This window comes from Xiphophorus hellerii, chromosome 24 (genome assembly GCF_003331165.1).
Source record: "Xiphophorus hellerii strain 12219 chromosome 24, Xiphophorus_hellerii-4.1, whole genome shotgun sequence".
Classification (NCBI taxonomy): domain Eukaryota; kingdom Metazoa; phylum Chordata; class Actinopteri; order Cyprinodontiformes; family Poeciliidae; genus Xiphophorus; species Xiphophorus hellerii.
The window spans coordinates 12,955,451-12,969,920 of NC_045695.1; the positions used below are offsets into that span (position 1 = coordinate 12,955,451).

A 14,470-nucleotide genomic window follows, 5' to 3' on the forward strand; every position below is an offset into this window, starting at 1 on the left:
AGAGGAGTTTAAAGTGTAAAAGTCTCTCTGGCTGATTGGATCTTTCAGACAAAATAGATTTTTTTCTAGAGTTCAGGGTTTTCTATTCATTTAAACAAGAAAACTGATAAAAAGGTAAATATTTTTAAAATGATCAAAATGTCTAAAACCAGAAGCTGCAGCTGTCCTGGATGAGCTGAATGTTTAGATGGTTGAATGGCTGAAATAGTCCAGAGGATGAAGGAAGAAGTTAAAGACCAAAAACATCCAGAAGCAACTTGAAGAAGAAGAAGAAACAGGAGGACAATAGAGCTGAATCAGCATTCACACAATGAAAACATCTGGACTCACCGAGCCTTTCTGCAGTTCCTCACAGCTGGAACCAGTCTCCGTCGTCCTGATTCTGATGTTTTGTACTTCTCCAGGTCCAACTCATCCAGAACCTCTGACATCTGCAGCATGAAGGCCAGAGCTGAACAGTCAGTCTCTGAGAGCTCCTTCCCTGAATCCAGCAGCCGTTGGATCTCCTGATAAAATGAGACGTCGTTCATCTCCACCAGACAGTAGAAGATGTTGATGCTTCTGTCAGGAGAGATTCTATCAGTGTTCATTATATCTGAGAAAGGAGAGATTGTTATAGTGTTCATTTTAGTGTTCATCTCCTTCAGGTTGGTGATGATTCTCTGGATGGTTTCTGGACTGTTCTCTGTCTGACCCAGCAGATCTTCTAAGAGTCTCTGGTTGGACTCCACAGTGAGACCATGAAGGAAGCGGACAAACAGGTCCAGGTGGCCATTTTTACTGCTGAGGGATTTCTCCATGACTTTCTTCATGAACTCATCTAGAGATGTTTCTCTGTATTCTTCTCCCAGAAACGTCTTGATCACCTCTGACTTCCTGCTGGTGAAACAGTGGAGCATGTAGACTGCAGCCAGAAACTCCTGGATGCTCAGATGAACAAAGGAGTAGACGGAGATGTCGCACGTCCCTCTCTCTCTTTTAAACATTTCAGTGAACACTCCTGAGAACAACGCAGCATCTTTGATGTTGATGCCGCACTTTTTGAGCTCTTCGTCATAGAAGATCAGGTTTCCCTCCAGCAGCTGCTCAAAAGCCAGTTTTCCTAGAGACTCAATCAGCTTCTTGTTATCTGGACTCCAGATTGATCTTGTCTTTTTTCCTCCATCATACTTTTCCTTCTTGATTGCGAAGTTAACCTCCAGGAATGCTATGTACATCTCAGTCAGAGTCTTTGGCAGTTTTTCTCCCTCTCTGGTCTTCATCACATCCTCCAGAACTTTAGCAGTGATCCAGCAGAAAACTGGGATGTGACACATGATGTGGAGACTTTTTGATTTCTGGATGTGGGAGATGATCCTGCTGGCCTTCTCTTCATCATCTCTGAATCTCTTCCTGAAGTACTCCTCCTTCTGGGGGTCAGTGAACCCTCTGACCTCTGTTGCCATGCCAACACACTCAGCAGGGATCTGATTGGCTGCTGCAGGTCGTGTGGTTATCCAGAGGAGAGCAGAGGGAAGCAGTTTCCTCCTGATGAGGTTTGTCACCAGAACATCCACTGAGCTGGACTCTGTAACATCAGTCAGGATCGGATTGTTCTTGAAATCCAGAGTAAATCGACTTTCATCCAGACCATCAAAGATGAACAGAACCTGGAACGTTTCAAAGCTGCTGATTTCTTTGGTTTTAGAAAATAATTTATGAATCAGTCCTAATAAGTTGAACTTTTCTTCTTTCAACATATTCAGCTCTCTGAAAGTGAATGGAAATATGAAATCAATGTTCTGGTTGGTTTTGCCTTCAGCCCAGTCCAGAGTGAACTTCTGTGTTAACAGTGTTTTCCCAATGCCAGCCACTCCCATGGTCATCACTGTTCTGATTGGTTGATCTCTTCCAGGTGGGACTTTAAAGATGTCTTCTCTTCTGATTGTTTCTTGTTTCCTGGATGCTGTTTCAATGTGTCTGACCTCATGTTCCTGGTTGACCTCTCTAGTTAACCCCTCTGTGATGTGGAGCTCTGTGTAGATCTGGTTCAGAACGGTTTGATTTCCAGGTTCAGCGACGCCTTCAGAGAGACTCTGGAACTTCTTCTTCAGAGACGCTTTATGGTCACTCTGACACCGAATATCAAAATCTGAAGAAAGAGACAAAGACAGGAGAGGAGACATTTCAGCTGAACATAAGGAAAACAATAATTTTTTGATATTCTCAGAGACAATTTGTGCATCAGCTTTAATGGATGAAAAAAAAGTAAATCAATAAATAAAAAGCCCAAATTTTATAAAAACTCTGCATGGTAAGAATAACAAAAGTCACGACTGTAACTACGGTTCGATGAATCCCAGATGACCGCCAGAGGCGGTGCTTAAAGCACTGAATGATCTCTCTTGCACAGGTCGAGAATCTTATACCAACATGGTCACATGTGACCCCCGGTGACACCAGTAAGTCTATATAGTCACGTGACAATGACAGCTCAGTCCCTTAATCTTCTCGTGAAACACGATGATTCTGAGGGACCGAGCGCTCTGGCGGTCATCCGGGATTCATAGAACCGTAGTTACAGTCAAAACTTTTGTTCTATTTCATCCCTACTGACCGCCAGAGGCGGTGATTAAAGCACTGGATGACGATTACCGACAGAGTCCTGAGAAATCACACACAGAAAAGAAACAACCCCGAAAACATGCCCACCTCACTGGGATGATGATGAGCGCTGGGATAGGATCCCAGGTGAAAGGTGGCCCAGTTAACCCTGTAAAACCCAGCAAAGGTATTTGGGGATGACCAAGAGGCTGCTGCACATATAGCCTCCAGAGTGACCCCAGACACCCAGCATCTCACGCTCACAGGACTCGGTCAGGTCGAGCTGAAATCGCCACTCTTGACCCGTAAACCGACGAGCGAATAGGCCAGGAAACACGGCTGCACAATGTAACAAAAGCAAACCTGAAGCAGCTACGATAATAAATAAAGACAAGCCAGATATGGAGGCACAATATAAGAAAAAGCAATCCCAAAAACGGAAATTAATTGAAACCTTCAATTCATCCATGTGCTGAAGATGTTTGACCATCAATCTGCAGGCTCTCTGTTCTTCTTCATCACAGCATCTATTTGTTGCAGTCCTTGTCTGCTCTGGTTCTTCTCAAGTTTACCTTCTATCTCTGAATGTTTAAAGACGCGATCTGATAGAAGGTCATCAAGGAGCTGTTAACTCTCAATATTATTGGTGAATATTGTGATGAAAATATTGACTGATTAACAAACATTTTCATCACTTTTTTTCTCCTTTCTTTATCATCACCAGCACATAAGTTCCAGTTACACCAGCTGAAATAATTGATCACTAAAAGACTTTTAAACCTTAAATTTCCAAATCTCAACTAAAGACGTGGATCTGGTCCAACAGAGACGACAGGAGGCTCTGATTGGAGGAGTTCAGTCTCACCTGGAGAACAGCTGCTCTGATTGGCTGTCGGCCGTTCAGCTCCTGTTCTGGGTCTTTCTTCACACTCACAGCTCCTGTAAAGACATTTCTTCATCAGTGAAATATTTCACTATCAACAGGCTGGAGCTGAACATGTTCATGAAGGTCCACCACAAACTAGAGACCAGAACTGGGTCAGAACAGAACCTGAGATCGTTGATGATCTCTGGTTTGAAGTTCTTCATTGTATCATATCTGGTATCATGACTGATACCAGTGTTCCCAGTCTGGAAGCTCCAGTGCTTCACTGGGTTTAGAGACAATCTGAGTCGTTGCTCCTCACATTGTTGGTTGTTTTTGTTTTCATGCAACATTTTCATCATTGATTCATTCAGACTTTCATTCAAACTCTGGTTTACTGACCAACATCCTTCATGTCCAACTTTAAATTAAGAAGTAAGAAAATTAAGTTACTGTTAATTAAAACACTGAGATCAACCAGTTAATATCATTTAGATTTTATCTCTATAGATTCACATGAATCAGTTAGAAAATGGTTTCTTACTTTCTGTCTGATGGTTCAGGTTCATTACTGAACTCTGGAGTCCAATCTTTGGACCGGTCACTCCTCATAGATGGACTGATGGAGGATGGAGGTTCTGCTCTGTCCTGATCTTCCATCTTCTGGCCTTTTGGAGAGAGAAACCAGAACCAGTCAGTCCAGTGATCCGGTTCCAGTAACTGTCCTGTGAAGCAGAAAGCTGGTTCCCATCATGTGTTCAGAGGATCAGAGTGAATCATTTGAATGAATGAGTGAACATTTCCTATGAACTAGTGAACTTATTTAGCTCCCAGTGGACTTGAACGCATCATGACTCTATTGTAGCTCTGTATGGAGGGAGTCAGTGAGCAGAAGGTTCTGAGGGAGCAGCAGCTCAGGTCGGGTCCACAGCTCTCCTCCAGACAGAACCGGGTCCAGCTGGGATCTCAGCAACATGTCAGCCTCTGTGTGCAGCTCAGCAGGATTTCCTCTCAGCTCAACAGACACAAAGCAGCTTTCAGGGACCACAGCATCCAGCTGAGGTACCAGCTGGACCCACTGCAAGGAATCATGGGTAAACAGCTGCTTCAATAGGGGGATGAAGCCCCCAAACACTCAGCGAGGCCTGAAACATATTTAGTCTATTGATCTGATTGAACTTCAAAATAAAGAGACACATTAATGCAACTCTTTTAGTTAGAAACTAGTTTGTTACAACTGATCTAAAACGTTTGTGAAATTATTTATTTTATTATTATTGCTCCATTTAAAAGTTTTGTTATTTTTAGGGTTGAACCGACTGCAGTTTTCTGGCTGATCGATTCCGATTTTGCAGATACTGATTGCTAAACACAGCAACCTTTCAGGTAAGAGTCAGTCTGGATCTGGATGCATTTTTCCAGCAGAGCTTTGAGAGACAAAGAGTTTCTTCCTGCTGAAAGGAGCAACAAGAGGAAAACCTGGAAAAAGATCAAACTCAGTGAGGAGGAAGAGAGGAAATCTGTGGACGGCTTAAAGCCGGTTCTGATCCACAGACAAGAGAAACATCAGTTTCTGCTGAACCCCAGACTGATGAGGTACGGAGTGATGTGATTCACTTCCTGCTGATTTCAACAAGCAGAGAAACTAGTTTACAATGTTTTAGTTCTGGTTTTTAGGTTAAAACACCAGAGAGAGTCGCTGCAGCAAGAACTGATGGACTGTAAAAGTTACATTAAGTTCTCAGTTTATTTAGATTAAATCTGAAAAGTTCATTATTGCTCCACACAAACAGATCAGCTTTAGATGCTGCTGTCATGGTAGATCATAGCTGATCATTCACCAGGTTAACTGCGCAGTAACTGAGCTGTGTGTTTATAGTGTGTTCAATATTTCTCTTTTTGTTCCTTATAGTCGCATAATGTAACCTCACTTAGCATCACTTTATAAGCAGCAACGTCTCACAATAAAGTTTTTCATTTGATCTAATTCCTTTCTAGATCAGGCCTTCAATAAAGTAAACAGAGCGCTGCTGCGGGGACCAGGCCCTATGAGAGCCGAGCGACCCAGGCCGAGGTGACTGAGGCCCCGGGAAGCCTCGGTGGGTTCATCGGTTAGAAAGGCTCCAGAGAGCCGAGAGACACGGAGGGACCCGGAGCGGCAACACTTACCTCTAGTAACAAGTCAGCAAGTTATTTCCATCCTGCAGCTCAAAATGGAGGCTGATCTGAAGGAGACCAAAGTTGGTTTCAGTTTCTTTTTCCACAGGAAGTCACGTAACTTGTGTTTTCCTCTAGAGCCAAAGTTTGATTCATCTGAATAAACATTAATAGTTCAGTTAGATTTAACAGAGTGAAAAAACTAGAGTGAAGATGGAAAAGCTTCAGTATTTCTGTTTTGCTGTTAGTGAAGCAGATCTGAAGCTGAGCAGCTTTTTTCATGGATTCAGCAGAAAACCAGCAGAACAAACTGCAGTTTAACAGGCGTTTGATGGAGGACTATGAGCGCTCACTGCCCTCTGGTGGTGAACTATCGCAACTACAGATATTCCTCTTCATATTAATTACAGTTTATTTGATCTCATTTTCACTTTTATCAGGCCAAATCAAATCAGCTTACATTAATGTTAAATAAGAGTCACTGCAGGGTTAGTACATGGAAAATAAAACTTATTCTATAAAAATCCTCCAAAAAACGATTCACTGTGGGAAATTTTGAGACTCAAGGCCTGAAAAAATATAAATAATAAAAATGTGTTTGAAATAAAATTCAATCACCTGCGATAGGAGCATCAAGCAGGATGAAAGGGGCTAATAGAGAAAAATTAAATATAAAAAGTTAATAAAGTTTAAATTATTAGTACTTAATATTACTTAGTTAATTGCAGTCTTTTGTAGAACTGAATTAATCTGTAAATAAATGCATTACACATACAATATTATGCTGCTGCTGTTAATGTCATTTAAATACTTTTATCTGTTTTTAAAGACTGTCTACAGAAATAAGAAAAGATCCGCCGTCAGATCGTCCACCATACCTGCAGAGACGATACGGGTCAGAACCGCCTGAGGTTCGATCCCAAAATAAGAAACTGGAATCGACTCCACCTGCTGCCAGCGGCGCCTCGGGTCCGACTACGACCAAACCGACGTGGTGGTCCTTACAGAACTGAGCCAGGATGCTGTGGTTGCTCACCGACACCTCTGCAGAAACGCAACAGAAAGCTACAGATGCTCACCTCTGGTTTTCAATTCTGTCAAGTGATTTCAGCTAAAATACATCCTATGTTGAGCAGTTAGCAGGTCCAACAGCCCCTCAGGTACCAGAGTTGCTGATCTTGCCGCAGCTGGCGGTTCCTGCGTTTCCGGGAGCCACCAGAACCTGCTGGACCCGGGGCGACTGGGCCAGCTTCCAGGCCAGCGCGTGTTCCCGTCCCCCGCCTCCTACCACCAGAACCCGCTCCGCCATCGCAACTGGAACCACAAGAGATTCGACTTAAAGGAGGATTTCCTCTCACCGTGTGAAGCCACCGTGCAATTATGCAAGCGCTGACCTTTAGCAGGAAGAGCCGTGACCTTTTCCAGGGGATGGAGGTCCGATGAAATCGTAGAGATCAAACCAATGAGCTGGAAGAAAAACGAAACTGGACTTTTAACACAATCGGCATTGATGTGGAGCCCCAGATTACTGCAGAAACAGAGTAAAGATAAACGGGCCAATCTCTGGGATAACAGAGAGTCCAGTGTTGGACCCTGGCTGAACATGTTCAACTCTGATTGGAGTCACTGGGCTCATGTGACCTCCTGAAACCAACTGATAGAAAAGTACATATAATAAGCTGGGAGCAGATTTAAAATGCCGCTAGAAAATAATGAAGGTTTTATTTGCATCCATCACTTTTAAGCGTTTCTTTTCTAAATATTGTTGACTTTAAAGTGAATCTAGCAGCAAAAAGACGTCGACATGCACAACATTTACCAACCTCTGTTGTTATGAACCAAGAATTACTCGCAGCCCGTTTCGCCTGCTGTGCTTTCCCCGCTCTCCGTGGGTGGACTGACCCTCCGTGGAAGCTGCGGGGACACATGTGACGCAACTAAACATTAACACACACACACACACACACACACACACACACTGCGTGGAGTCACAGTGAGAAAAACATGCAAAGTTTGCACAAAAACTAAATTACTAACGAAAAAAAGAGAGAGAGAACAGAGAAGCTAAAACCGTCGACACGTGTGGAGTCTTACCTTCACCAAATGATGGGAGGAACACTTTTTGGATTCCACTACTTCCTTTGGGAGAGAAAGCGCAAAGCATCACGGGAGACGTAGTTCCTTTACAGCTGAGCTAAACTGTAAAATAAATAGTTAACATTTACCTTTAATACACTTTCTAAAGCAATAATGAAGCTTCAATCATCGTTAGAGCTAAAATAGGATTTTAACTATTTCACTACCATAGATGTGGTTTAAAATCTATGGCCAGCAAACAGCAAAGGGAAGAAGTTTTGTTATCAGATTTAAGTTACTAACAACATTACTTCTAGAAGTTTTTTTAGGAGGATTTCATCCAACAATATTTTACAAACGTACTTTCAGTAATGATTTAACTGCATTTGCAGTATTTTCATACTCTAATAATTCTTTCCTTCGTTTCAATTCCTCCAAAATCCCATCTTATCTTCTTCATTCATCTTTCACATCGTTTTTCTTCGCTGCCAGGATTACCTTTGTGAAAAAATGTCTTCATTCCTCAACGTATCTGTTATTTCCTAAATGCTTCACTACATTAAATTAAATAACCAGCACACCTTTTTTGACTTCATAAGAACCTGCACGTCATTCTACATTATCAGATCTATTTCACTTATAGCCTTCACACTAAATACTTTATTTTTACTTCAGACATGTTGAAGCAGTGCCAGGTCCTGAACATGAGAATCGTTCCCTAAAAAGAAATGCAGCTGATCTTCAGGAACGTTTTTGGAACGTTTCCTAAAATCTCTTTAAGAACTATATACATTTTTAACTTGTATAAGCAACCTACTTATTCAGTTGCAAACTTCCCCCTTTTCTCCTACAAATGCTCATTATGGTAAAACTTCACAACTGTTTTCATTTTGACTCCACACATTTTATTATTTGGAAACTGTATTCTGGCTTTTAGTGCTTGATAATTCCTCTCTGATTCCAAACTTATACATTTAAAATAAATAACATGTATACTTAAATATTTCTGCTTTTAGCATTTGAGAGTTTATATTTTAGTTACACATTGAACATTAATATTTGAACTTTTTAAAGAAACACAGAACATTTCCACAAAAACATTTATTATTAGTATTGTAACAATATTACATGTAAAACATGATGGAGAAACAGCAAAAGATGCGACATTTCTACATCTTTAGTGGAAGAAACGGAGCAGAAAATGAACCGAAGCTCACTAACTCCAACTCCATATTTCAGTCTCATAACTAAGATGGAGTTGAAGCTTTTATTGCTTCTGAAATAAATAAATGAACTGAGATAATCAGCGTTCCAGCTGACTGGAGGAGAACAATCAGAGAGCTGCTTTCCTTTCCAGCGTTTCTCCAGTCGGTTTTTCCGTCGTCACAGCAGAGGAAGTTCAGGAGCCTTGAGGAGCTGCTGAGCCACGTCTGAACCCGTCAGCGCAAACAGCGTGACCCCTGAACTGTACGCCGCGGGGATGCTGACGTGAGCCGTCCTGGGCCCGTCCTCCAGCTCTTCCTCTAACATCATCCGCCTCACTTGACCTGGAGAGAAAACCAGAATCAAACCAGGTCAGAGGTCGGCGTCAGGTGGGTGAGGAAGGTCGCCGCCTCACCCTCGACGTCCAGCTGCCACCAGCGCGGGTCCGACTGAATCTGGGAGAGGTCGGACGGCGGACCGTCGGGCGTTAATCTCTGCAGAACGTCTTCCCGACGAACCAGCAGCACCGACTGGCTGCAGAGTCGCTGGTGAACTTCGACCTCACCGACTGAAAGAGAGAACAGAACCAAACTTCTTTATGTTCAGATAAAGTAGATGACAAAACAGAGATGCGCTCATCCCCTTCTTTCAATTCTGATACAGAAAAACAATTCTGATTTGACTTGAACCATTTAGAAACAAAAATCAGAGATAAACGTATTGAAATCCTATTTTATGTGACAACTCTGCGCCAGTACAGCTCACTTAAAGACACCCAGCATGTAAAAACAACTTTCATTTGTTCAGTAAGTGCAATTAAGAGTAAAATAACCAATAACTAAACCAACAGGTTGACTGCTTTGGTACAATATGGTAAAATAAACCATAAATCTTCTGGCTTACACACCTACATCCAAAGGGTTGGTCATAAAAACGGCTCTGGGCGCCACTCCAAATATGAGCTGATGGTGCCAAGCGTCGGGCACCTCCTCGCCGTCGGGCACGGCCACCTGCATGTTCATGGTCGCCACGGGAACGGCGCCCTTCCTGATCCAGCGTGCGAGCCAGGAAACCAACCTGACGCGCCGCCGTGGATAAAGGTGGAAGAAGCGGCCGACGGCCTTCCCGCCGCTGGCCTCCTGAGCGCCTCGGATCAGCTGAGCGTGAGTCGCACCTGGACGAAGGTAAACATGACCGGTCGCTAACGGCAACAAGAAAAAGATTCACACTACAGATTAATTCATGGAACATCTACATTATTTTTTAACTAATTCACTCCTTGTGTTTAGAACATTCAGAGTGATGTCAGGGCGGCCATCTTGGTTCGACTTATTTTGACTTTGAATTCAGATCTACATTAAAATATTAGGTTGAAGCTGTGACTTCTTTTCTATAGCAAGAATTGTAGTAATTTCTTTAAAATTTCTACAGAAAAAATAAAATGGTTTAAATGAGAAATGTGAAATTTTACTTTGGTATTAGTTTTACAGATGTTTTTTTAACCATCACCATCATATCAGAAGAACTCTAAAATTCATTTAGTTTGTTTTAATGACAGACATCATAACATGTTAATAACTACAAGCTTTTTTTCCTAATTAAAACGACTTTTGCTCATATTTTATCAAGTACAATTTTGAATTTTTTTCAAATACTATTATGAGGACTTTCAGAAATAAAATTAAAAGAATATTCTTGTAACCCCACTCTAACTTCCCAGACAAATATCTCTTGTCATTGGACATTTTTTAAGAGAAAAAAACGAGAAACTCAATTAAGATCGGATGTCATATGAACAAAAATACTTCATCCAGATCCCTTCAAATTATTTACAAATTAAAACTTGCCCATTTACATTCTACTCTCTGTACTCCAACACAATCAACAGCTTTTAAATACAGAAAATGATGACCAAAAATACATTTTCTGTCACTGCTATCCGTTCTAGTCTCATAGAAATAAACAGCTGCACATTATTTCGCTGGCAAACATGTCAAAACTATTCTTCACGCACCAACATCCCATAATATAAACATGGCCGCAGCTCACCTGCTTCGCTGCGGGACAGCAGGTAGTCTGGCAGCGGAGACTCGTTCCTCCTCAGGCGGGTCTGGACGCAGCGGTCAGCTTCTTCCGGCGCAACATCCACTCCGAGGGCCTTCAGGACGTCCACCACCGCTGTGGCCCCGCAGGCCGACGCTCCGATCTCTGGCTGTCTGCCTCTCCAGAGCCTCCTGGATGGACCACAGCATGGCGGCAGCCGCCTCTTCCTCCTCCTGGTCCTCCGGCTCTGCCTCCATCCGAGCGCTCCACCTGCGGAGAAACGATCAACTTGCTCTAATTTTAAATAAAATTAAGCGCCACTGTTAGTTATGAAGCGAAAACAGCGCCACCTACTGTCGTTTCTGTAAAATATTTCAATCCGTTCGGCTTTTTCTCCGTTTCACTTGATATTTTTCTCCACTTTTCGCCAGAATGACAACCACCAGCTGAATACAACAACAATGCTCAGTGAGCATGCGCACTGTACACGGTAACATGCTCGCTACTTCTATGGGCTCTTTGCGCCTGCTGCGCTGACGTCACAACCGCATGCGCAAATGCGGCTCTCTTTTTTCCGCTTTGAGTTACCATGACAGCTAGAAAGGACAAAGTCTTATTTCAGACGCAAATAAAAAAATACTATGAACATTATTGTCTTCCAAATATAATGGGCTTTTAAGGTTTCATGGATTTCCAAGCGATCCTGAATTAAGAAGACGGTGGCTTGTAAATATTCGTTGCTACTAGTTAAAGCTAACGCCGCACAGCAAAGTTTACAGGCTTCACTTCACTCCGGATCAACTTCTACAACTTTAAGATAAGATAAGATAAGATTTATTGTCATTGTCATCAACAGATTACAACGAGATTGAGATTTGCTCGACTGGAGTTAAGATGCAGGTTATGTGTATATACATAATATACAAAGATAAAGAAATAAATAGTACAAAAATGAGAAATAAATAGACATCAGAAGATGGTTGCAGTGCCTGGAGGTGTCGCAACAGAATTTACATTTTTTAACAAAGTGGTGTCAAGAGCAGAAGGTAAAGGAGCTTCCTGTGTTATTTCCATGGAATCACTTCTGTATTCAGCCTGAAAGAGTTTATGGGAACGAGAGAGCAGACCAGAGCCAGACAGCCGAGCTACTGATCCGCCTGTACACACTGCTGTAAACACCGTCCTGCTTCACAAGAAACATGCAAAACTAATAAAGCGAAATAACACGGAGACCTTTGAACACGGCCATATTTTTCTAAAAGCAACAACTTTGAACCTGAACAGTCAGCTGAACTAGAACTCCGACACCAGAGCTGCTCTACTGTTAAGCTATGGGCTTGTTGTTCCTCAGGCTTCAGAAGCAAAAAGCCTGAACCATAAAATCCCCCGTTACTTGGTCTCTGACACTAACGACAATAAACGCACGTAATGTACTTGAAAACAAGGTAAAAACATTGTCCGTTAGAATGGATGAAAAATGTTTAGATACTTAAATAGCACATTTTAACAAGAAAAATGTCTAGCATAAGCTAAAGCTAATGTTAGCCACGAAGTTTAAAGAAAGTAAAACCCACCTTCGTATCTCCGTATAACGAGGCGAACATCTTAAAACCTTTCTCCAGCTTATTGTCGGGGCTTCGGATCGATGTACATCATTAATTGTTACCTTGGACAAGCCCTGCAAACACCCAGTGGAAAGAGCCTTTTGCAAAAGATCGGAAAAGATTGAGCCGCTTTTCCCCGAACGCGGAAGCTGAGGTGCAAAGAGCCCATTCCAAGAGAGAAGAGAAACAGCGCGGCCGCTAGCGCCCCTAGTGGTGTGAGGTCACAACAGCATCCTTACAGAAACATTTTCTACATCCAGGAATACTGATTTTATATTTCATTCATTAATTTAATCCGAGTTATATTTGATCTAAGGGCAGCTTTATAGTTTTGTTCAATAATCCACACAGTAAAAGTGTAAACTTTGTCAATTTTTTGGTAAATAATGAGATTTTTATGCACACTTACACTAAAACATTACATAAAAAGTCAATTAAAAGTGTAAACCCTGTATGAAAAAATTGTCATTATTTACAAAATGACATTTCATGACAACATTTATAAAGAATCCTATGTCCTTTTTACGTGCACCCCTTCAAATAAAGTCTTACCAAATTTACTTCCTTGCAACCACAATGTTTTAAATAATATCACACCCTGGTTCACTTACACCTGCTTAGTTGTTTATGCTGTGGATTAATTTCACATTGAAACATTGTAAATAAAACATCAGCAAAACAAGAAGTGAACACTCACCTGATCCAGACGCTGCTCTTCTTCTTCTTCTTCTTCTTCTTTGGCGGTTGGCAAGCAACTTATTGATGTGCATTACCGCCATGAACTGGAATGGAGTGTGGATCGGGATGCTACATATATTTTCCCCCAAACCCCCCAAAAAAATAAAATAAAAGAAACCTTATATCCTTTCTATCAATTTCGTTTTCTTAAGATAATTTATTAAATAACAAAAATATACAGACTCTGCTCTGCTGCTGCATGGAGTCTGAACCGGTTCTGATCCAAACCTGACTAGAGCTGACACACCTGAGGCTCCGCCCCTGACCCAGCTGAGGCTCCGCCTCCTTCCAGGTGACAATAACACCTTTATTTTCATGTTTTCCTTTGTATGAGTTGAGCTGTAAAACTTTAGGTCAGATTTGAACTTTTTCAGGTTTTTCTCAGTTTTCTGCTCATTTCCAACCAACATTTTATTGCAGGAAATCATTTCAGGAAGGAACCAGAAGATTCAGGAGTCTGGGAGATGTGACTGTAACCGACCTGAACACTGAGGCCCCAGAGCGCCCCCTGCAGGATCTGCTGCACCATTAACCAGACAGAAATGGCAGTTTTATACAAGTTATTATTCTAATTCAATAGCTGATTTAATTAATCGAGTTTTGATTGAAAAGATTGATTCTCATCTGTTTTATTAAAAAAACATCTTCAGTCTGAATACTGCAAAAATAAACTGCTGGCTAAATTAGTAGCTTAAAGCTGAAATCAACTTGAGATGTTTCTGCTTTTACTAATTTAAGCTGTGAAACTAAATGTGAAAACTTATAATACAGCAAAAATGGCCTGGAGGATTAAAATGAAGGTTTAGTTATTATATGTGTACACAGTCAGCTGCATAAAAAATACACAAAGATTTTTTAAAAACTTTATTTGGTCGTTAAACATCCAGCAACCCACATTGCATTAGAAGAATTATGAAAATCAAACATGAACCAATCAGCACATTATCCCAGTGATTCTCTGAGGTTTGAATAAATCAGTAAAATCACAGTAAAGAGCCTGAAGTTCTCTAGAAAACTCAAAACATGAAATATGGAGTTAAAAAAGTAAAAACCAAAACAAACTGAGAGAAATTAAAGCTGAGAATCAATGATGACGTAAAACTTCAAGATTTAGCTTTTACAATGAACATAAAATATATAAAATCTTTTTTTTCCAGGTTCCACATGTTCCTGAAAACTGCTCTAAGATCAGAGTTTCTGT

The 14,470-nt window shown here is 41.4% G+C and overlaps 1 protein-coding gene across 1 annotated transcript; it reads right to left on the minus strand.

Moving 5' to 3' along the window:
• Positions 1-6,127: 6,127 nt before the first annotated feature.
• LOC116715951 (trifunctional purine biosynthetic protein adenosine-3-like) lies at positions 6,128-13,769 on the minus strand. The gene is made up of 7 exons (XM_032556726.1): positions 13,751-13,769; positions 7,700-7,744; positions 7,429-7,519; positions 7,000-7,072; positions 6,770-6,919; positions 6,554-6,649; positions 6,128-6,483 (listed from the first exon to the last, which is right to left on the minus strand). Exons 5-7 carry the CDS (start codon positions 6,912-6,914, stop codon positions 6,440-6,442), a joined length of 285 nt encoding a protein of 94 aa, XP_032412617.1. The 5' UTR covers positions 6,915-6,919; positions 7,000-7,072; positions 7,429-7,519; positions 7,700-7,744; positions 13,751-13,769; the 3' UTR covers positions 6,128-6,439.
• Positions 13,770-14,470: the final 701 nt, after the last annotated feature.

Coding starts and splice junctions, on each gene's coding strand:
- LOC116715951 (XM_032556726.1), bottom strand. CDS start 6,914: ATGGCGGAGCGGGTTCTGGTGGTAGGAGGCGGGGGACGGGAACACGCG. Junction 6,650..6,769: donor CGGCAAGATCAGCAACTCTG/GTACCTGAGGGG, acceptor GCGTTTCTGCAG/AGGTGTCGGTGAGCAACCAC. Junction 6,484..6,553: donor CGAGGCGCCGCTGGCAGCAG/GTGGAGTCGATT, acceptor TCGTCTCTGCAG/GTATGGTGGACGATCTGACG.